The following is a 24350-nucleotide window of genomic DNA, read 5'->3' on the forward strand; positions in this document are numbered from 1 at the left end:
CAGGTTAGGTCCGGACACTTCCAAGTGATTCATTGCAACCATAAGGAGAGAACTGCCCTCCCCAAGCTGGCAGAGTCCACATCAAACTCAGCCAGATGCCCTGTTGTCTGTGGATGATGGTTGTTCTGCCACACATCTGGTGGACTCCAGAATCAAAAGAGCTGTGTTAGAAGGTTGCGAGGGGAGAGGTCACACTTCACAGCCCAGCATCATGTTCTGCCTCTTTTGCAGAATAATGGTGGATGAGATGCCTAGCCAGTTGTTACCAAAAAATCCATGATGCAGAGTCCAGTGATATGTGAGTGTTGCTTTGATTTGTTCCAGCCCTTTGTCTTCTTCTGGGCCCACCTCCCCCCCCCCAAACTCCACTTGTCACAAGGAGCCTGCACGAATTCTACTTACGGGATGGAGTGCCCACTCATGCAGCGAGTCCCGAAACCAGGTTTGCTGAGGAGAGCATTCAGTAGCTTCTGTGTGCCGGTGTCTTCTGGAGCATCATTGCTGCAGATAGATTTTTTTAAAAATAAAATCATACATCAAGACTCGGGTCTTTGAACTCATATGCAGCCAGAGATAACAGCAATGTGTAAATTGAAGAGGAAGGAAAAGTTCAGGAAGATGAAGCCCTTTGCTTCAGACAAAACGATGCACACCTGTGCACTGCTTGCACAGAAACCATAAATTTCTCTGTAATTGCATAGAAACCGACAACTGTTGCTAAGCACAGGCACCCCAGTCAATGTACTGGATCTTTTCCCAAAGCCCACTCAGACACTCCGTAAGAATCACTATCAGTGTTAATTTGCATTACACTGTTTTTTGTTTGTTTGTTTGTATTCAGAAGTACTGTGGCACTCTGAAGACTAACAAACTTATTTTTGTATCCCCTTGTGTGGATTATCATCCCTTTCTTCTGATGCATGGAGAACATGCATCTATTTCCATGCGTCTGAATCCGTGGATTGTAATCCGTGGAAACTCACATAGAAATTAATTTGTTAGTCTCAAGGGAGCCACAACACATTTGTGTTTTCTTAAAAATCCAACTTTTTAAGAATCTGAAACAGATTAACACAAACTCCTCTTCTGAAAATTCCTACATTGTAGATGCAAGTAGAATTCTATGCAAATATGATTTTTATCTGCCTGAACTTGCAAAGCAGTTCTCTCCCCCCCCCACCCCTATTTAAATAACATTTTCTCATCAGAGTACCCCCAAGTCTTAATGTTTTCAGGCTGGAACCTCCTGGTCTGAACTAAGATCACTGTTCACTACGCGTAGATGCAAAACGTCTTCTGTAGGACATAGCCTCTTCCTTCCTTCGAGACCCTGGGGTGAGCTTCCCATCGGCCTTTAGGGATCAAATGAGGATCTTCTGTTTTCAACACCATTCTACAGATACGTTCTGCTCTTTGTGTACTGCCTCCTGCTCTGACTGTCTCCAGCTCCCTTGCTTATGGGCCGCATCCTGCACATGCACTCCCACGTTACTCACCACCCCACCGGACTATACTCCCACCCTTTACCCACTGAGCCTCCCCCACACCCAAACGCCACGCGTGCCACTTCAATGTTGCTTCCTTTCCTCTGGTCTAATGTGTACCTGATAAATGTGTACTGCTCATCATACATCCACGGTTGCAGTTCCAGGCTTGGATATTTACCAAAGGGAGGCACAATCAAACTGAACAGGAGAGCAATGCAAACAAAGACAGCTGGGAGGACAATCTGAAATTGCAGAAGGAGGGAGGGAAGAAAAATTCTCTTCAGATGTTCTAAGGAATAAGAGTGTAAAGACCCAGCCACAGAATCAAAAAGAAGCAGTCGCGGACATACAGGCTTTTTCAATCGCACTGCCCTCTGGTGGCAATGAGGCTGAACTGTGCCAATGCAAAAACCCACATTTAAAACCAAATAATTTTATTACAGTACTTTGTGGTGAAAATCCTTTCAAAGGGCACTGGATGCCAACTGCACAAATGCTGCACCATAGAGTTGAAACAAAATTTAGTTTTCTGATTCCAAAAGCTGAATGTCGACACCAGTATGTGCCTTGTTGAGATCGGCAGAATAGATGATGTCCACACCGTGTCCTAAATCATATTGCTTAGTTTACAGTCAGACATTATCAGACCATAATGGCTACTGCATGTCAGCTAATCAGTCACTGTCAAACAGGAAAGCTGTAGTGATACCAAAAGTCTTCTAGGGGATTGAGAGGCACCATGGAAGTGCAGTATTAAAAGAATTTAGTGTCCCTCAAAGGGCTTTGCCTTCAAGGGATCACCATTTTGCAAATATACATTTCAGAACTTTGACACATTGGGAAGGGGACAAACCTCATACCCTCATGCACTGTAGCTTCAAACTGGACTTTAGATCCTGTACTTATTCAAGATTAAACAAATTGGGGGTGGTGGGGGTGGGAGAAAGTAACTGCTAGCTACATCTTTAAAGTGGGTCTGCATTGACCCTCAGTTTCAAATAGTGGGTTTATCACACACACACACAAGGGAGAGAGAAAGAAAGGGTTTTTGAGACACCAGGGCAATGTTACAATTTGCAGGCAGAAACGCTCCTCTCACCTGGGCGAAAAAGCCCTTTCTGCTACGTTTGGCAATAAGCAACCTCTTCCAGAGCAGGGCTACAAACTGCTGCTGGGTCAGCTTCCAGCCCTTCATCTGGCTGGATCCTTTGCCATCCATTCCACTGAGCAAGTCAGTCTCCCGGGACTCTGCGAGGAAATAATGGCAATTCATTAAGACGATCACTCCCTTCTTCTGGGTTGAGGGATCACCCCTGGATAGGGTATGTTCTCTGATTTCAGCAGATGTGAGAAAAAGCACAAACTAGCAGGCGGGAGGAAAGCAACCATTTCACTTAGCTACCCACCCTAACGCCTTGGGTGGATCAAAGCAAGCAGCAACTCAAGAGAAGACTTTCAGAGATATCTGTGTTCCAACAGACCTGAGAAAGCCCCCATCGATGCTGGTTGGGCTCGGAATGCAAGCCGTGGTTTGTGGCTGCCTCCTTCCCCAAATCTCCTGACATATCCAGGAGGAGAGAGGGCCGGGAAAGATGAGGCACTTGCCAAAAACAAATTCACAGTTGCCACAGACAACCGGGCAACTGCATTTCAGAAATGCTCAACTTTATAAACTTCCAGGGACTAACACTCTAAGGAAGGCTCTTTCTTACTCTCCATTCCACATTTAGATAGATTTTTTTTCCTTCTGGTCTGTTTCTTGCTTGTTTGTTTGGGATATACCAGGACTAAGCTGTTTCAAACATAAATGCAAATTACTGCATTACTCAGACTTTATGACTCCCGCATGAATGTGTGGACTTCCCTAAAAAGGAATATAAGGGACTATGGATTTTTAAACAGGATCACATAATGAATCTGTAGGTGTGCATCAATCAAATAGCATAGTTTGCCATCAAACAGAAACACACCCTTTTGCTGTTGAATTTCATTAGCGATAAGCCAAAAAGACATACAGTGGTCTTCCCTCTGCCCTCTGTTTACCTGGATCTATGTCAGAATCATTGGAGTCAAAAGCATCATCTTCAGTGAATGGACGAAGGCAGCTTTGCCTGTCTCCAAAGGGACGACTTCTTCGGGCAGGTAATGTGCCATCTGGAAAAACGAAAACAAAAAACACTTGGCTTACAAGCTGTTCGACCACCAGCTCCAACTTTTACGCCCTGACAGGAGCAAAGGTGTTAATGAAACAACCATAAGTGCCTGATGGTTCCCTTTCATGTCTAAAAGCACTGCTCAGCCAAGATGTTCTCCAGGCAAAAGGGACAGAAGGAAGTCTCACACGTGTGTGTACCTCAAGAACAGATGAGATCCTGGTTCGAAACTGGGCATGAACAAGAGGACATCAGAATCTATGGGGGCTTCTCAAAATTTTATCACCGAACCCTGGTGTGAGGTTCCTGAGGCAAACTTAACAAAATGACTCATTGTTTCATCACTGTTCTAAGGACCTTTTTTCTTTCATCTTTGGCATCATTTTCATTACGGCAGTGTTACTCATAGTATGAGAACTGCAGGCTCAAATTTTTGTATGGAATAATTAGCAGATTATGTCAGTGCCATAGTGTGAAATCACTAGGTCCTGTAACTAGGTGCCTATCAGACTATCCAACCATCAAAATGCTCTTGGTTTGTCTTCAGGGGAGAAAAAGTCAAGTGTGGGACCTAGTAAAGGTATTACTGACTTTTTCTGCAAGGTTTCTGTAGACCACGTAAATAGGAACTCCATTTGAACACCTCTGCTCTAGCACTTAGCTTGCTAAAAGACTTGCGTGAATGACACGGCAGTCACCTAAAGCCACCCCACAACGTTTCCTGATGGAGGCTGTAATAATCCAAACCTGCTTTACAAATGTATCACATCACTTGGGGCGGGGAATCTGTGCTCTTCATCCATCTCCTAATATTCCTTGCCAGCATTGAATTATGGGTGTTCTAGTTCAAAACATCTGGAAGACTGCTATGCCTGCTGTGTCTTGCATGGGTTTTGCTTGCATTTGGGCTGATTCACAAAGGGAAAGAATTTCAAAGAGAATGGCCACGTTTGCCATGTGGAATAGTGAGGTTTTTTTGGTAGACTCCATGCAGAGACCCATAAAGTCCGAACAGAAATAACATCCTTAGAAGCAAAAGTTGCATAAAATCATATTTACAAACAGATTTACCTGAGGTCTCTGCATCCACACCATTGTCTTCTGCCACTTTGAGAAATATCTGAAAGACAGAGGGATTGAAAATTACTGAGTAAGCTGTTTTGGACAGTAGCCATATTGTACGGCATCCTTCCCTTCCAGTTCTATTAGACTACAGTTCTAGTTATTCCCAGAAAGAAAGAAATATGGTGTTGGGAGTTGTGGTGCCACACATCTGGAGGATGCTAGTTTGGGGATGATTGCTATAGGGTTATATTTTAAAACTGTGTAAAGCTCTTCAACCTTATAGCATGCAAAAACAACACAGGATTTGTGCACCATCAGGATGAAAACAAATTGGTTTCAGCTCATATCCAGCTTTATTGAGTAGAATCCACTGTTACATTTTCTCCCAAACTAACACAAACACTGTGGGGTGCAGGCCAGAGAATCCCAAACATTTTTACAATCTGCCATGAAAAAGCTCTTCAGAATGAGAAAAATATCATTCTCAGCAGGAGTCTGCAGTTTTTGGGATGCTCTACCCAATACAGATTAAACACATTCTTTTTTTTAAAATAGCTCTTTAAGTTTTATCCTGCTACTATTAATCTTTGGTTTACATAAGAAAAACTATAACTGTGAGGGGTACTTAATTTCTTTTTCTTTTACATTTTGTTCTTCTTGCTGTCAGCAACCATGGGAAATGTATACAGATAAATGGAGGGGGGCGTTTTAAAAGCTCCCTGCATGTAAGAGCTGTATGTTCTAATAACATATTGTGTCTCATAAGACTGAGTTCACAGGCTGCAATTGAGAGCGTCCTATGGCTGAAGCCGATACAGCTCAAAGGGCTTGAAGTATGTGCTTACAGATCCAATGGTTGGGAGTTTGAATCCTGACTGTGCCTCCTGGGAGACAGACCAGCTCAGATCCCCCTGAGTATGTGTGGATAAAGAGGGTTAAGATCTCTGCCACTTGCACAGCCTTGGGCAAGCTTCACAATCCCAAAATGCCACCAGAAGGAAGGGCAAGTAAACCACTTGCAAGTACTTTGTAACTAGAAAATCCTGGGTCACTGTAAGTTGGAGATGACCTGATAGCACATCATCATCACCATCATCGTCGTTGTCGTCAATGGATCCAATGTGATTGGATCCACATAAGCAGCAGGGACCTCTGAGTTTCAGCTCCTTGTATCACAAGGCAACTTGCTTTTCGTGCGGTTTAGAGGCTCTGTGCGTAATGTGCCGTGCAGAAGTCTCTGACCTATGCTGAAAAAGGACACCCGCTGCGCATGGCTCTGTGTGTGTGTAAAAGAAGAATATCTGAATCATGGCCATTGGGGGAGGGCGGGAACTGCATGAACCATGCCATATCTACCTGAACACGCAGCCATCACAACACTTGAGAAAAGCTCCTGTCCCTTCCCATTGTTCACATACCTCCTCCAGAGTAGTCTCAGAAATGCCATAGCTGGAGATGCCCAAGTCAGAGAGGCGGTCGTCGATCTCATGGAAAAGCTCCACAAAAGCTCCTTCTCTAGCTGCTTCATATGGCAAAACATACGTTAACTCGTGGCCAATGTCCTCTACCAGCTTGGCTTCAGGAACATGTTTCGTAATGAGATTGGAAATTGCAGATACATCTGGAAGAATGAAGCTGCCATTAGACTTCTCTGATGCCGGCAGTTTCATACTGTGCTGTTGTACTAAGAGCAAATAACCATGCTTTAATATTCGATGTTTTAGATGACTGGCATGCCTGTTCCTCTGCCCACTCTTGCCATGGTTAAGATAAAAATCCTTTATTTGTTTCAAAGCACCTAAGTTCATGTGGGGAGTGTGTGCAGGGTGATCAAACTTCACTTCCTGTAAAAGGAAGAGCTGCTCCTGTTCCTGGAAGTGTTCTCGCCCAGCAGAAGCTTCCCTCTACCAGTCAGGACAGTGGTCCCCAACCTTGGGCTTCCAGATGTTCTTGGACTGCAACTCCCAGAAGCATTCACCACCACCTCTGCTGGCCAGGATTTCTGGGAGTTGAAGTCCAGGAACATCTGGAGGCCCAAGGTTGAGGATCACTGAGTCAGGAGATAGTAGGATTCCTTCTGAACCCCACCCCACTCTGCAATGTCTGCAATGCCCCCCTCAAACTTTGCTCTGGAGGGAGGGACAGAGAGCGGGAAAGGCGGTGTGGAACATGGGTATGAAAACTGCTTCCCTGAAGTTTCTGGTAGCAGGAGCCTTCAGAACGACAGGTCTGTTCCTGCCGGCAGAAGCAAACTCTGGATGTGAAAGTATCCTAACCAAGTCAAACAACATATTTATCAGTACTATAAGTCTTTAGGGGATTATGCGGGTGAAGTTGGGTGGACATTTCAGGAAGAAACACTATCCCAAAATAACCCATCGTATCTATGGATAGTTAAAGAGTTACACTCTATCAGCTTGAACTACTGTTGTCTGGAGTGTACGAAGCAATCTGAATGTTTCACAGTTTACTGGAGGGAAAACTTACCTATTGTCAGGGTGTCACTTTCATGGTCACTGCCCAGCCCAGCATCAGAGCTACTCTGAGACACACTGTCTTCCTAGTTAACAAAGAAAGAAGGAAAGAAGGAAAGAAAGAAGGAAAGAAAGAAAGAAAGAAAGAAAGAAAGAAAGAAAGAAAGAAAGAAAAGAAAGAAAAGGGTGAACCAATTGTCTCTGATCTGAAAGGAAGTCAAGATTTAAAAAATGGAAAAATATGCAATCTTCATTTTTTAAAAAAAACTATAAAAGAAGACAATGACGTCTAAGCAGCTATATCCTTAAGAATGGGGTTTTATTTCTAACTTGAGGCCAAAGCACTTTTCAACCCAATCTCTTTTTGTCAGAGCAAACTCAACGTGGGGTAGGATGAAAGTGACATGTTTCCTCTCCCACCCCAGCCTTCACTGGACACAGAATGTAACATTCTGTGTCCCAAACTTTGTTGTCTGGATAAAAGATTTAGGGAGGTCCTACACTTGTGCAACTCCAGTTTGGGATTTTGTAAAACTCTGGGGGTAAAATGTGCTCCAGTGGACCCCACTCCTTAAGAGGGTCCCCTTCTTTGTCTTCATCACTCTCGCTGCTCACCATCTACTCACTTCTCTCTCTGGCTATAACCTGCAGCACCTCTCAGGGAAGAAATTATGGAGGAAGTATTTTCCCTCCGATTAACTGATTCTCCTTCTATAGTAGAGGAACCAGACTTGCAAACTAAACTTGTGTTTACCATCCAATCACAAAACAAAACACATTAAAGACAAGAAAGAGAGATGCAAAAAGCATTGTGCGATGACAAATGGAAGTTGTCTGGATAGCTCAGTGGGTTAGGTCTCTGGTTGTGAAGCCAGAGCCTGGGAGTTCGATTCTCCACTGTGCCTCCTGTACGTAGAGCCAGCCTGTGTGGCCTTGGGCCGGCTGCACAGTCCCAAGATGGCCCCCTTGAAGAAGGGGGATAGTACATCACTTCTGAGCTGCCATAAAACAGAACTGAGTTGATGGCACACAATTATTATTTATTATGACAAATGGATATCCTCCACTAGTTGAGGGAGCATCTCTTCTGAGCAAATGCAAAACAAGGACAAAGTATGAGGAGATTCCTGTTCCTACTTCTCTTTCTGCTTGCTCATTTGGAAAGGGCAGGTGAAATGGCAGCAGGAACTAAAGGGAGAAGCCACTAGTCCATAACATTCCAAGGACTGGAAGTGGGTCCTGTTCCCCCCACCCCCCACTGGGACAAAGACCTCGGCGAGTCCCAAGAATACTGACCCTGAACATTGGCCTGATGCTTTTATTTTCTGATGCATTTATATGTGATCTTACTACTTTTTTCATAATTAAAAAGCAGTACAATTTAAAATACGTATTATAAATTTTAAAGTGTAGCTGAATCAGTTGTCATATTAAAAGGAGTAAGTAAAAACTATTTTGAAACATCAAAATAGAAATTTTCATTAACGACAGAAAAGTGAAGCACATTCTAGAAAGCCCCTGTCCTAGCATTCAGTCAGTTGCTTAGATAGGAAGTTCTTTGCATGCTAGCAGAAGAACACCAGTAACTCCCAGTTCAGCTTCTGTGTGTAATGAGATGGTGAGAGGAGGGCATCCAGGACCATGAAACTAATGCCCTTTTCTCAAACACAGAAATCCCATAACAGAAAAGCATCATCTGAAGAGTCTCAGATTGATATCCCATCTCAAGAAAGAGCAGCATCAGCCCAACTTTTGAACACTGGCGCTTTAGAATCTCAAGAAGAATGCAAAAACCCCACTTATGTATCATTTTAAGCACCTCTTTGAAGAAAGCAAGCAAAACTGTTCAGCAACAATGCATTAGCTCCCCTGAAAAGCACAGTCTACAGTGGAATTCTATTATCAAGTTGTACCATTATACACTTTTTCTGGTTATGGCCTAAAGAGAATGATAACCCCTAAAGAATCTACCAGTGTCCCCAGTTAGGTTGTTTTCAGAAGGAAACGGACCGCCAGCCAGGTAGAGCTTCCAAAAGCAGTACCTTTTTCAGGTATGAGACCGTGCCGCTACTGTTTCTGCAGGAACTCAAAGAGGAATCCACATCCTTCTTGACAAGGGTGAGATAGTAACCTGTCCCAAGCTGGTTCTTCAGAAACAGAGAGGAACCAACACAGCACAGTTTGCCATGAGAAATGATAGCAATTCGGTCTCCCAGGATGTCTGCCTCATCCATGTGATGCGTCGAGAGAATGATGGTGCGGCCTGAAACGAAGAAGACACACCAAGTGCATTGGACTAGTAGGACCACAACGTAACCAGAGGTTTTCTCTAATGGAGCACATGAACACTTTGTTGTTGCTATGGGCCAGGAAGTAGCTCCCGATTTATGGCAACCCTAATAGTGCTTTTGAGGTACATGAGATGTTCAATGAGTGGTTTACCCTCAGCACCCCTCCCTGGACTTTCCATAGTTGAGTGAAGATTTAAACCCAGATCTCCTGAACTCTAGTCCAGTACTCCACACACTGACTCTCAAATCAGTGGTTCCCAACCTTGGGTAACCCAGATGTTCTTGGACTGCAATTCCCAGAAATCCCAGCCAGCACAGCTAGTGGAGAAAGCTTCTGGGAACTGCAGTCCAAGAACACCTGCATTATCCAAGGTTGGGAAATATTGCCTCAACTGATAGTTTAAGATGGTCCAGAACATGGGAGAAAATAGCTAACCACTAATGTGGCCCCAATACTCTCCCAGTAGTGTGGCCCCAGTCAATTGGGGTGGGGGTATCCCAAATAAAAGAGATCTGACTGTAGATCTCTGCTGACCCATCTAACTGGGCTTTTAATTTGGCTCTATTCATACAGGGCTTGATTAAACCCCAACAATTTGTCAAGCCATTGAGAGGCAGGAGAATGTGAGAAACTTTCGGCTCTTTGACCAACTCTCACTTTGCTGCCAATAGAAAATGGGACTGAGAGCCAACTATGTCACAGGCCCGCAGCCAAACCAGAAACCTATGTGACATGGTCTAAATTGGCCACGCCACCCTAATAAGACCCATCCCATTCAATACGCTAAGCTAGAGATGTTTAAGAGCTTCACATTCCCATAACACCTGGAGGGGGTGTTGCTTCTCTTGCTACAGCGGGTTATTTTCTGATTATATTTTATATTGCATTTTAATCCCTCACCTAGTTGTTGATTCAACCAGAAGGAAATCACGTCTGGCCAGGATTTTAACGGGAGGTTTCTTTTAGGTCAACAAAAGAACTGGTTTGTTCTTTCAGACTGTTTGCCAATTTTTCTCCAGTTCCACTCCTAGACTGGTTCTCTCCCCCTCCCACTTATTATACATGACCGCCAACTTGGCATGATGCAAGATATGATCTATCACTTCTAAACATGTAGAGATCCTGTTCTGCTCTTCAACCCCTCAAATCATCTCCTAGCAGGCCAGGCAATTTTTCAACTATTAAAAATGGATACTGCTGCAACATTCTGTCCTCCACTGAGTGCATTACCTAGGGTTGCCTGGGGTTGAACTTGATACTTCCTATATGCAAAGATTTCTCTCTGCCCACTGAACTATGGCCCTAAATTGAAGTTCTGGTTCTCATACAAAGCAACTAGACCTTTTTACTGGGCTACAAGAACAGTACCTTGGCGATATTTCAATAGGAGCTCCCAGATCCCTCTGCGAGAATATGGATCAACACCAGCTGTTGGTTCATCCAAAATGACAACTTTAGAACCACCTACAAAGGCCAGAGCTATTGAAAGCTTTCTCTGCATGCCACCTATGAAGCAAAGTCATATAGAACTCACGTTAATCTACGATTTAACACAGTATCTCCACATTTTAGTTTAAACTCAGGGTGTCTCCAGAAATGCCAGTGTGAACCTGCAGGAATACATAGAGGGCCATAACCAAGACATGTCAGGCTAAAACAAGAGTGGGGCCTCTGTGATGCTCTCGAAGCTGCTGATCACAAATTCCTACAATCTTCACTACTGGCTGTACCAGTTAGGCCTTGTGGGACCTGCAAACTGACGGCACCCACAGTTGTCCATTACTGATCAGTTAGGTGGCATTTTGAAAAGGCAATGGTGTTTTAAACATAGCTGGGAAATGTTTAGGTTTATTAAGGAAACAATTAAAAAACAACAACACCTAATTGTCAAGAGATAAAAATAGTACAAACTTCAAAGTACTCAGTAAATGTATGCTAACTTGAGATAGGCTCAGTTGACCAACAGGTCTGTACCCAAGTTAATGCCATGACTCTTAAAAATAAAGAGGGGTCATATCAAAGGTATTGAAGTGGATAGAACATGCTGGGATAGTGACAAAGAAAAAGCACCATATTGCCTCCAACAGCGCAGGCGGGTCAACTACAATTCCACTTTCAGCTTAAGGCAGAAGAGCAGATATTTATTCAAAGTTTGGAGCAGTCTGTTTGCAAGGACCTACCTCATCCTGAAAGCGCTATGCCTATGCAGATAAGATAAGCAACAAGATATGATCGGGGAAAATTAAATTAAATTTACCAGAGAGTTTACATGTCTTTGTTTTGAGCTTGTGAGGCAAACCAACATCGATGACCATCTGTTCCATCTCCTTTTTCACCAGCTTCTCTGACAGCCCCTTCAGGCGTGCATAAAACCAGATGTGTTCCTCCACTGTCAACCTAGGTGAAGGGTGTGACACGTACTTTTAGACAGAAAAATTAAGCCTGCTTCTCAGATGTGAAGACTGCAGATGTGAACAGCAAAATACAGTTTCTAAGGCTGGGGCCCTAGCTAGAAACAGAGGATGCCACCTGCCACTAAGTCAGACGATCCCCCACCCCCGCATCCTCCATCGAACCTCTGTCTACAAGAACCATCATTTAGGTTTCAGACAGAGTTCTTTTTTTATCGCCAGCCATTTGATCCCTTTAAGTAGAGATGCCAGTGAAATGAATCTGGGACATTCTGCATTGAAAGTATCCTTTTAAAAATGAAAAACAGCCCCAGAAGGCTTCAGGCTATTTTTATAGAGGGGCAGTTGCCTAACTAAACAGAGACAGACGATCATACTTCAGACATATTGTGAGAAAACAAGACTCACTGGAAAAGACAATAATGCTATGAGAAGTGGAAGGCGGCAGGAAAAGAGGAAAACCTTAATATTAATAGGGTTGACATAGATAAAGGAAGCCACAGCCTTTAGTCGCAAAACCTGAGCAGGACTATTAATGACAGGGCCTTCTGGAGGTGACTTGATAGTCACTTCTTCTTCCCCAGAAGAAGAAGAAGACAACGACGGAGGAGGAGGAGGAGATATTGGTTTAAACTGTTCCCCACCAACTCAAAATCAACCTCCCAGAAGCTGTTTTGCTCCATCACAGATGGCAAAGCAAGTGTGCAGGAAGGATAATTATGAGCAGAAAAAGGTATTTCACATTTCGTAGTACAACTTGCTGAAAAGATTGACCTTAATCCAGACCTATGCATTTTGTGATGCACCAAACTGAATATAGAGCCCTCCAATCGTGTACTCTCATCTTTCATGTCCTTGACAACAATCCTTCTTTTGCAGTTCCAGACAGGGAGCCAAAGCAGAAACCTACGAAATGCCTCTTTAGCACAGGAAGCAGCCCTGTCTCAACACCTGCAAATAAACCCTTTTGACTCTACCTCCTGCCCTCCAAGGAATATTACAAGGATAAGAACAGGGGAGGCTTTCATCCTCCATGGCTAGAGACGACTATACTAGCAAGCTTACATGCTGGCTGCAAGTGTACCATAATCTGGTGTCTCCATGCTGATGAGTAGAACTCCAGAAAACAACTATAAAATTCTACAGTAAAAAAAAGCCCTCTAAACAAAATTTGGAGTTCCTAAAATTACACATAGGACGGGATATTGAGAAAACTGCTGACTGCTGAACCTCCAACTAATTCTGTATGGAAATGGTGTTGCAAATGCAAACGCTATTCAGAACGCCCTTGTTCATGGAAGCTTTCTTGCCATAATAAAATATTTCCGAGATGGCAAGCAAGGAGGTACTGTTCATGTAAATGGTCACTGCAAAACCCAACATGAGAGAGGCTGTAATAAACTGAACTGTAACTATTTACAGAAAAGCTGGCTGCCAACATTTCATCACATGACAGTGTGATCAAAAGGCGGCCGGGTTTACAGATGCTTCAGAGACACTTGCAGAGCTTCAGAAGAAAAAGGAAGCTGATTCTCAGTGGAATTCAACCCCATCCCAATGATGTCCCCAAGTGTACCCTCTAACTTCTCCCCTTACAAGGGCAGGTCGCTTCTGTGGACCAAAGGAAGGCTAAGGTGGTAGAATGGATTGTCCACTTCAGATTACAGGTACAGTTATTTTTGAATGTGTTACTTTTTTAAAAAGTTCCTACAAAGAAGCAAATGAGACATACAGAAAGAGGTTCTATGACAAGATATCTGCCTGCAGTAAGAAGTTTATAAAAGGAAGTCTGAATGCCAGAAGTTTGTAAATGTACTATACAATTATATAAAGCATAAAAACTTAAGAAAGCCATCAAAAACACAAGCCTTAAGTGTGACACTTCGGCTTTTTATCATGTTTTTTTTTCTGAGGCAAATGCAGACTTAAGTATAAAACACTGCAACTGGGGGCCCTTCTTAAACTAAGACCAAAAAGAAACTGAGATTCTGAGAAGGGAAAACTGCAACACGTTCAGTCACATTTTGGCCTAATCAGAGGGAAGGGCATTACACACAAGGGTCTTTTCAAGCTACACGACAGAGTGCTCACTCTTCCGCCTGCCCTGTCCTCAGGAAACTTGACCAGTTATGAAACAAGATACAAGGGAGCCGGGAGGTCACCATGTCACTCACTCATCGAACAGTACATTGTGCTGGGGACAGACACCCAAATTCTGCCGGATGTTGTTGAGTTCAGAACGGATGTCTTTGCCAAGGATGAAGGCTGTCCCCGATGTCGGGGGAAACAATCCAGTTAAGATGGACCTAAACACAAAAGAAGGAAAGGTTAGTTCCGACATGACCGAGGGAAGATGGGCTGCTGAAGGCATTTGCCCGCCTAATAAACAGTGCTGCCTCTTACATGGTTGTAGTTTTTCCAGCTCCATTGTGTCCCAGGAAGGAGGTGATTTGCCCTTCGTAGAAATTCAGTGTCAGGCCATCTACAGCCAGCTTCTTGCCATCACGGTATACCTTCACCAGGTTCTGAATGGACACCCCAAGGCGAAGATGACTTGGGTCTTCTTCCATACAAACTGTGGAAGGTGAAGGTCAAGGAAATCTTCTCAGTGATGCAGGTTATATCATAATATGTGCAAGTTATTCCAGTCACAGGCTGAGCAACGGTCAGAAAAAGGAACAAAGGGTGAACTGGGATATGAGGACAATGTGGCAATTTCCTGAAGTCGACATGGCTGGAGAAAGCTAGCTGAGTGCAGCAGGGAAGTCTGGTCTGTTGGAAAGGTTTTCATTAAAAAAGCCCACAGGGCGAAGTGACTAGATTTGGTCAGGCTAAGTCAAACCTCCTGTTGCCTATGGGTAGGCTCAGGGTAAGTTTACTTTGGCAATCACAGTGGAACACAAGGGCCCGAGCATTTCCTTACTAGATCCATGTAACCCATCATTCTTTTAGCAGTAGTGCAACTGGCTAGATACATCTCTGCACGTTTACAAGCATGGCACAGAATGAATGGCCTTCTTCAGGTGCTGTTTGCAGCGTTCAGAATTATGCTGCACCCATCGTCAGTTTGGAAAAGCCATTTTTGGGGGTGACTACAAGCCCCAGAAATCACTCAGCCACCCCATGGCCAATCATTCTTCTGGCTGATGGATCATCCAAAAATAAAGAACTTATCCACTTTGTTTTCCTGTAGAGACTGAATTCCTATATTAGAATTAGGATGCAGAGGTAAAGTGTGCCGTTCCTGAATGAGCAGACCCACTCAGCTGTTATGGGAAAGCACCCAGAGTTAGACCTGTCCTCTATGAATTTGTTCTGGTCCTTTTCAAAGTGATCAAAGCTAGTGGTAAGCATCTCATCCTGTGGTAGTGAATTCCCACAATTCTACCTTCTATGATGAAGAAGGGCTCCCTATTGCCGGTACCTGCTGCCAGCTGTTTGCAATAGAGGATGCGAAGTTTTAGTATTGTGTGTGGTTATTCTGAAAGGCTACTCCAGCCAGGGAGCAGAAACGTCAAAACCCTTTACTATCAACTTCCCAAGAGCCATTACATATGGAAATCTATCAAAAAGGGAAGGAGCAAGGACAGGAGCATGAATGTATCCACTGCTGGTGCCCCATTCCTTCCAGCCAGGTTGATCTCATAACCCACATATCTGAAAGGATGGCAAACAGCTAACGCAACTTACATGTGTGCCTTGAGATTTTGAGTTACTTATGAGAAATGCTTGGGGAAACAATGCATATGTGCAAAAACATCCTTTAGTTAAAATATCAAAAGGTCTTGGCAGGGGTCTGAGGTGGCCACAATCTCCTGTGGTGATAACTCTAAATAACAAGAGTTATTTAATCACCACCACCACCCGTCTTGTTTCTTCTCCTTCGTTGGAGCTCCCTCCTCCTGTTTTTCAGCAAAGACCAAGCGGTTTTCCTCTGCTGGCAAAAAGGGAACTTACTTTCAGATGACTTTGCATGAACGGAAGGCAGCTGCTGTTCCTTGGGCTTCTCACCACACCAGTACGATTTCATAAAGGGGAAGTACCAGGGTCTGGGAATGCCATACTGGCCTAAAGAGTAGGCAAAAACAAATCTAGGTAAGAAAGTGGGTTGGAAACATTTGCAAAATTTCTCAAAATGCTCGATCTGGGCCATAGCACAAAACACTTTTCCGGGTTGAGAGATGAGCCTGCCCACCTCACCTGTCACTCCCACAAGGGATTATTCAAGAACCACCACATATGATTTGAGTGCAAAGGTGGAAAGAGGAAACATCAACACCAGGCTCTTTCTGTTTGCGATCCAGTATTGGAAACCGGCTTCTTTTAGCCAGCGTTCAAATATGTTTCGTATCTTTTGAGAATTTCCATTTGTAGAAAAGCAGCTGAATTTGCCCCAATTTGCCCTGCTTTTATGTAGACTTAAATGGAGTGATTTGGCTTAACTGGGAGGAAGGAGCAGGATTCTCACTTCTCCTTTTTAGAAAGCAAAGGGACACAAATCAACTTAGCAAAATTAGGAATGCTTGAAATCGACTTAGTCAGTAACATACCCTGCAGGCAATGTATGCACAGCTGCATCAAAAGGCACAGCTAAATTCACTATTGCAAGAAATGTTGCTGTTCACTGAGCTGAACAGAATGAAGAAAAGACAGGTCCGGTGGGAAAATCCTAATGTTATAAGATCTGAAACACTTCCTCAGAAAATGAGATCTGCCACTTATAGTGCAGTCCATGTTTACTCAAAAGTACATACTACAACCATAAATGGAACTCACTTCTAAACTAATCTGTACAGGACTGCAACCTGACTCAGATCCAAGTATACTGAAGGAACATCATTTCAAGCCCCGTGAAATTCCTCACCTTTAGAAAAGAAATGACTCCTCTCTCTCTTTCTCACTCACTTATGTTCTCTATGATTCATATAAAAATTCTCTGCTGTCCTTTTCCCTTGAAGCAAAGTATGTACACACAATTTGTACACACACACACACACATACAGAGAGAGAGAGAGAGAGAGAGAGAGGACAGAAGGACAGGCTGGTTGCTAATAAAGACAAAAAGAACCCATTTGTGCTTCAGCTTCTTAAATCAAGTAACCATCACCCTAGTTTTGGGCAATTCGTCCAATCTGTGAAATTGCCTGGCTTGTGCAATTCTGTGTAAAAAAAAACCTCACAGGCAACTTTTTACACAGAATATTATTCTTGCCAATACTGAAATCCTGTCCAAACTACCAGGAAATTCTTCTGCATTCTTGCTAGTGAGGTGACGGATTTTGCAATTCCTTGTTCCTTCTGCTACGAGACATGCAGTGATTCACAGTCTTATTTCAAGTGCGCACTAGGAGTCGGTGCGAATTGCTCAAGCAATCAGATTGCCAAATAAACCCCCATAGTCTCATAGTGGCTAAACTGAGTTTACACACAGCAGCTTTAATCCACTACACACAATTTGGCTATGAGGGTAAATATACATGTGATAGTAACAGCCCTGAGTTGGACTGGAAAAGAAGAAATTGCTCCTGTTGCCATGTACCCTTCACTCTACAGCTGTTGCTGTAGCTGCCATGAAGCCCCCTCACCCCAGGATCACCTGGATAAGCAGCCCCAAAGTAATGGGGGCAAGATCAAGGGAGATTAAGGCACAATTCCTTACCTGGAAAGACAGACTCAATATACCAAGTCATGATCCCGTAGAGCAAAGTATCAAGCAACATCATAGATGTTGATGCAATCAGGTTGAAGTCATTTTCTTCCTTGGGGCTTTCAAAGACATTTTCCCACTGCACCCCAATCCCTTGCTCTTCAAGCAGAGAGACATACTCGCAGCCGTACCCCAAGGCTACAGGAGAAAGCAGGCTCTGGAGAGAAAAGGTGCCAATTAACGTCCTTGGTCCATTCACTAATTATATACATGGGGAAAGCAATGGGTAAGAGCAGCCCCCTCGACAGTCATAACAGTCAAAGAGTGGGATCCCTATGTAGTAACAGACTAGCATGTGCCCGTTTGTATATTGTTCCAGTCAGCATGAGATCCTAGTGTAACAAATGACATGCTTCTTTACTGCCTGAACATCACCCATTCAGTACTCAGGATGGTAATCAGGTAGTGGAGAAGCCATACAACTGGCTCCACTCCTACCATCTAAAAATTCTCCCCTTTCTCTGCTATTAATACATGAATCCTGTTTCCACTTAATTGTTAAAAATTCCAAAAAAAGAGAAAGAGTGCCTGAAAACCACATAACGTGATGGAGAAAGACACATCTAAACAAAGCATTTGAGGGGCTGTGGGGGTGGGGTGGGTGGAATTGGATGGGGCCCAGATAATCCTCTCGGGAACACTAGTGGATAAATTTTGGGGCTCTTCTGTTCAACGGCATGCCCATTTCGGAGGAGCCCCCTGCTGTCCTCGCAGCCCATACCCTGTTCACTCACCGCAAAGATTTTGATAGAGAAAGTGATGTGGTCCTCCCAGGCCATGCATAACACAAAAGGCAAGTACAAGGTGAAATAGATGATCCCGCCACAAGCTGCTGCCAAGTTGGCTTTGGAGAAGAAGGTGCTGATGAGGAAGCACTGCATGATGGTCACCATGCCGAAGACGGACAGGAAAACGAACACCACACTGGGATCACTGTAGGGCAGCAGGTTTCCTTTCTGGAGGAAGAGAAAGCCCACCATTATAAGCACTTATTAACTCTGAGCCAGTCCACACAGTAATGTCAACAGGAGCCTCATCCTTGTCAGCATCACTTCTGAGATGCTTTTATAAGGTCCAGAAGGCATTTGCAATCTTTCTTGGGCCTTTAAGAGCATAGCTTCCCTACACTGGTTTAAAATATTTTTGGTTGGGGGAAAAAATCATAATTACTCCAGAAGCCTTCGCTGTTATACTGAAGGGCCATCCTCTCCTCCATCCCAGCCTGTTTCAGGTCCAAAAAGCAATTGGAAGGGTCTCTTCCTGCCTAATGTGAACAAGTGAGGATCACGTATCTGTTACTGATTGGTATTTGTGTATGTGTTTGTGTGTGGCGAGTGTGCAGGATCTCACCTCCCTGACCAATGTACTTTCAAGCATCAAACCTATGCCAGCTATTCCATCCGTGGCCATTCATGGTACCTGCTCACAGAAAAGGACCCTATCTTTGAACTCCTTGTGTTCTTTCCGAAGACATGCTAGAGGACCATTTGCTTGCTTGCCTTTTTAAAATTTGCAAGGAATCCAACCAAACCTTTCAGCCTCAAAAAAAGTCTGTGAGGTAAGGGAGTCTGAAGGAGAATGACTTGGCCATGGCTGGAGCTTTTCAGCTGAGCAGGAAGCTGAACCCGGCTTTTTCCACACTGAAAAATGAACACTTCAGTCCCTGTACCATACCAACTCTCCCATAGTTTAACTAAATCAGCTGGTCCAGAGCATAATCATGGGTTTTCTGTGCAAGAGGATCTTTGTTGCTAAGATCTATTGCCCTGCCACCCATCCTGGTATGGATATCTTCAAGGCCACATGATTGGTCACCTAAGTCCACCAGTGTGTTGATATGATGTGCCTTCCGGTGGCTCCTTCTGCTGAACCCAAATCATGATTTGAAGGAAAGAAAAATGTATTGGAGGGCAAAGTGCAAGCCACACTGATTGCAAAAGTCAAGACTAATTAGTCCCGAATAACTGACTAATAAATAACTCTATGCGGTATGGAGCCTGTACAAGCCCAACTCACTTCCGTAGGTCACTAGAAATGGGTGAGAGTTCTGTTTGGTTCACATTTTAATGTGGACTGAACCAATTAGGGGGAAATTCTCTCAGAACCACATGAGAGAAATTAAATTGGTTGGGGAAACATACTGAATGGAAGAAAGCTATACCAGAAAGAGAGAGAGAGACATAGATACGGAAAATGCACACAAAAATAATTCTGGATTCTCAGCTTATAAAAACAACATCAAAGTGACATGAAAACAAATTTGAACTGATAATCCACAGAACGGAGAGAAAATGAAATAAGACACATTTGTTAAATCCTACCAATTATCAAGGAACACTCCCCTCTTTCCTTTCTTGGTGCAGTTTCAGAACAGTGACACTGGGGTGCAGATGGCATTAGGGTGGATTTCAAAAGCCTTAAGATGTTCCCAGTTGCTAGTTATAAAACATGGGGGTGGTGCAAAATGGCAACTCCCAAAGAAAAACCAAACCTATTATTGATTGGCGCTAAAGTGAGGAATTGCTGATGTAGACTGGCGACTTTTTGCTATGTGTCTGAGTAAGAGGTGCCAGCTCTTCTGCCCCACGTAGCCCTGGTTTACTCGACCTCTTTAGGTCACAGCCTGAGCTACTTTGGGTTACATATTTACTCAGCAGTCTACAAAAGGTCCTTAGACATTGCGATTAAACCCTGTAGAAAGAAGCAAGCCAGTGCATGCAAAAGGGTCTTGCACAAGGACTAGGGAAGGCAAGGTACAGGAACAGAGAAAGCCCCCTCAAAAGGGGAGATGGGGCAGAAGACGAGAATTTTGGCATCTGTTTTGCTTTCCCTTTGTGCCCTCTGCGGCAAAGAAGGCAAGAGGCCCCAGGGGAAAAAACCTCCCAGCTCTGATATTCCAGTTGGGCAACTCAACAACATTAAGCAGCGGTTGTAGAAGGACCTCATTTTCAGTGTGGCCACTCTCTCTAGCGTCATTCATCCTACACAAAGTCAGTGAAAAGGTTTGCACCTCGACTCCCATAATCTGGTTCCCTGCCCCTGCCTTATATATTTAGCTACGGTGTTCAATCGACTGTGACGACATAGCATCCCATCAGCAAGAAAAGAGGCCAAAAAGTGAAGTCCACGTCACCTTGAGGATCACTGTTAGGAGCCCCGCACTCATGAGGAGTGGGATGTAGCTGCTAATGAACCAGCTGAGCCACAGGATGCCATTGTCCAGGCCCATGATCCTCATTGTTTCTTTCAACCGGGCTTCCTTCTCATACACAATCCCTTTGATAATCACGGCCACAGAATAGATCCAAGCCAGAGTCATGAAGAGGGGCATCGACCGGCTTGTGACACGGAGGAATCTGAAAGGGGAAAGGGAAAATTACCTAGGATTGACACTGGGTTCACAAGAGACAAAAGAAAATGCTTTCTAATTGAACATGTGATTTACTTCCACAAAGAATGAATACAGCTATCTTCTTGGAGACATTTGCCTTCACTCTGAGATGGTCAAAGGAGGCTTCCAAGAACACTTTCCTCCTTGTGCATCTTAACGCTACCCAGAGCCTCCATCAATGAGAGCTGAATACAGTGGTGCCTTGCTTTACGATTGCCCCGCATTACGACAAACCGCATTACAACGATCTTTTTGCGATCGCAATTATGATCGCAAAAAGATGGTCTGATGGTTTTTGTTTTTGTTTTTTGTTTTGCTTTGCCATGATCAGTTCCCTGCTTCAGGAACTGATTTTTTGCAAAACGGCGATTTTCCTCCAGCTGATCGGCAGTTTCAAAATGGCCACCGGGTAAATAAAATGGCTCCGCGCTGTTTTCTGTGACGGATTCCTCGCTGCACAGGCACCGAAAATGGCCACCCTATGGAGGATCTTTGCTGGACAGTGAGTTTCCAGCCCATTAGAACGCATTGAAGGGGTTTCAATGCGTTTCAATTGGCTTTTTATTTTCGCATTATGACGTTTTCGTTCTACAGCGATTTTGCTGGAACGAATTAATGTCGTAATGCGAGGCACCACTGTACATGCCACTCAGCATGATGGAGAACATAACTTTTTAAAATATAGTGATGGTTAATAGATGCAGAGAGACTACTCCTGTGGGTGTTTCTGGTTCTGCCATGATTCAGAGCGATACTAGGGGCACACTCAGCCCTATGATGATCTAGGCCCAAAGGTGTCACTACAAATCTAGGGGTTGTATATAGTCCTCTCTTGTCTTGAAGAGTTTACCAGAAATAAAGCAGGCTATAGCTCACTGATGGGGGAAGGACATCCAGGTTCCTGCACTGCTTGTTCCTACACTATGTTGTGTGTAGTACAGTTGATGAGCTCATCACAGATGATAATTTTTTAATATATTTATTTTCCTTCATTTCAATTTATGCTGCCTGTGCAAGCATCACAGCCTAGACCCCACCATTTTTGAGAAGCAGTCATACCCAGGGAACCACAATTTGGGCTCAGGCTACCTTAAAGAAAATTCAGCTCTGCCAGGAGCCTTTTCTTTTACACACTAGCACTCACATGTCATCCACGTAGCAGGGATAGGGCATCTGTTGAACATAGACACCTGTCTTCTTCTCAGAGCCTGTCAAAGTCCGGATAATTGCCTGCTCTATGACGTCTTGCAGATAAGCAAAGCCTCCCCAGATGTAGCGCATGTCATCAAAAGGATCAGCCCGAGGACCTGGGTCCCAGTACCTGCAGCAAAGCAGAAGAAGAATTTGCTACTGAAAATTCTCATCTCAGGTTGAACAATCATGAACTTTAAAAAGACCCTCTATGCAATGCTCACCCATCCTTAATCTTGTTTGTCCTTTCCACACTGTCAATGTCCATCCGTATCTTGTACTTCACGTGCTGGGGTAACATCTTGCTGCTAGGAGCAACTTCAGGGAACACAATGCCTGCCCAGAACCGCCTCTGATCTAGCAGTTCCATGGACTTGTTGATCAGCCGCCCCTCATTTGGCATGGCTTCCAGTTTGTCCAGGTTGATACACTGCAAAGAGGACAGACAACTTTATTTGAAACCAAAATTTTGGAAGACCAAATTATAAAAGCATGCCAAAGGCACATGGAGTTCAAAGTTCAGGCAACTTACATTTTTTGGAATGCACCAAACCAATCGTTTTCTGGTCTAACCACACTGTTACTATGTGTCTTTTACTATTTTTCATAATATTTTATTTGTTTTTTTGTTTATTTGCCTATATAACATGTATTGATACTCTCAGCTAAGAAGACGTAATCAAATATACATCAAGAACCAACAACCAAGTGCTACACATCATTATTCCAAAATCAACTCTAGGTGAAGAGGACTAATTGCCACTGAAGACGTAAGGAACAGCAGAACTTCTTTTTTTAAAAATCTGCAAACCAAGAAGCCACAAGGCAACTTTTCCAAAAGCAGTTGGGCCACGGACTCATTGTTCCACTCTTTGAGCATACGAGTTCCAGCCTCTCTACACAAGCAAACTAAGGAGGCCCAGGGTTTATTTCTTGCCAAACAGCCCCCACCCTCAAAACCCCAATGTTGGCCCAAAACAGCCCTTAGAATGGGAACACACAGTCTTTCTGGTATCAAAGGCCATGAGTGAAGTTGACTCAGGATTCAAGAGTCACATACAGTAGGTGTTAGAAGATGGATGTGTACCCAGCCACGAGAAACCTTCTCTCCTCACCAGAAAAAACGTAGACAGTCTCTCTCCATCTGCCTCCCCTTCCACAGAAACAGCAATCTTTATGAGGACCTCTGAGGAAGAGATGATGGAAGCGTTTTCCATCCCCTTTTCCAGAGACCCTCACACTTTGATTGTGATCAACGTTTCAGGCAACGGCCAGAGGAGAAACGGCTTCATTAATGATGTGGGAGTCAGGACACCAATGGGTGGCCACAATTAAGGCCTTGAGGCCCAGAGGTGATGCACCCCCTGCTATTTCCCTACCAGGTTGTTCTACACATCAGCAGGTATTTTACCTGTGAATCAACTTGGGCAAAGCAAAAGAAACAGCCCTGATGGATAAATGAGATCAAAAGTAGGCTTCTAAAACCAACAACTCAAGAAATATCTAATTAAAAGTAGAAGACTCACCTCCATATAGCGGGATATGCTCATAACAATAAAGTCAGTTTCATTGAAGGCCTCTCGCCAGTTGTAGCCTGAGCCATTCACAGGGTGAACATCTTCTGGGTGCTTTGCCAAGAACACAGAAACTTTCTCCATGGTCCAACTTGTACCTACCAAGTGGTGGTTCCAAAAGAGTCTGTTCTTCAGTAGCGTCTAAGATTAGCAATGGGGTGAAGAACATCAGTTAAATCTGCTCAGAAGCCACAGAAAGAAATTCTAACAGCAATTTGCAGAGCTACAGTCATCTTCACATACAACGATCAAAATCAAGTGGCATTGTTACCTGACTGGTATCCAGGTATCAAATTGGAGGCAAGTAACAAGTGAGGTACCATAAGTAGAAAAAGCAAATTTCCACAAATCTTTATTAGATATTAGACAAATTTCCATTTAAAAAAACACAACAGATTTCTCAAGAATAAAAGAGCTGTTGTCTCAGTCAAGATCTCTCTATAATTTGCAAAAAAATTAAAACAATGCCTTTTGTTTTTCTTTTCTTTTCAGGTGAACAAAATTTTGTTCCTAATCTACCTCCAACATCTCTCAATAGAACTCATCTTATGTGGAACAGGCCACACCTTTTAGTAAAATGTTAATGGGTTTCCATTTTGTCTACT

At 43.7% G+C, this 24350-nt stretch overlaps 1 protein-coding gene across 4 annotated transcripts in view; it reads right to left on the reverse strand.

Moving 5' to 3' along the window:
- Window positions 1-24350, reverse strand: part of ABCA1 (ATP binding cassette subfamily A member 1) — a 125077-nt gene that overhangs the window by 29299 nt on the left and 71428 nt on the right. For all 4 annotated transcript variants that reach the window (XM_020801436.3, XM_072991979.2, XM_020801440.3 and 1 more), the window contains 19 exons: window positions 23698-23886; window positions 22396-22601; window positions 22125-22301; window positions 20723-20945; window positions 18324-18545; window positions 17542-17746; window positions 15840-15950; window positions 14286-14457; window positions 14057-14188; window positions 11729-11868; window positions 10840-10977; window positions 9222-9442; window positions 7193-7265; window positions 6124-6326; window positions 4712-4760; window positions 3531-3641; window positions 2587-2735; window positions 1605-1729; window positions 403-501 (listed from right to left, as the gene is read on the reverse strand). In XM_020801436.3, the coding sequence (XP_020657095.3) occupies window positions 403-501; window positions 1605-1729; window positions 2587-2735; window positions 3531-3641; window positions 4712-4760; window positions 6124-6326; window positions 7193-7265; window positions 9222-9442; window positions 10840-10977; window positions 11729-11868; window positions 14057-14188; window positions 14286-14457; window positions 15840-15950; window positions 17542-17746; window positions 18324-18545; window positions 20723-20945; window positions 22125-22301; window positions 22396-22601; window positions 23698-23886 (2945 nt within the window). The remainder of the gene's footprint in view (window positions 1-402; window positions 502-1604; window positions 1730-2586; window positions 2736-3530; window positions 3642-4711; window positions 4761-6123; window positions 6327-7192; window positions 7266-9221; window positions 9443-10839; window positions 10978-11728; window positions 11869-14056; window positions 14189-14285; window positions 14458-15839; window positions 15951-17541; window positions 17747-18323; window positions 18546-20722; window positions 20946-22124; window positions 22302-22395; window positions 22602-23697; window positions 23887-24350) is intronic.

Source organism: Pogona vitticeps, chromosome 2 (genome assembly GCF_051106095.1).
Source record: "Pogona vitticeps strain Pit_001003342236 chromosome 2, PviZW2.1, whole genome shotgun sequence".
Taxonomy (NCBI): domain Eukaryota; kingdom Metazoa; phylum Chordata; class Lepidosauria; order Squamata; family Agamidae; genus Pogona; species Pogona vitticeps.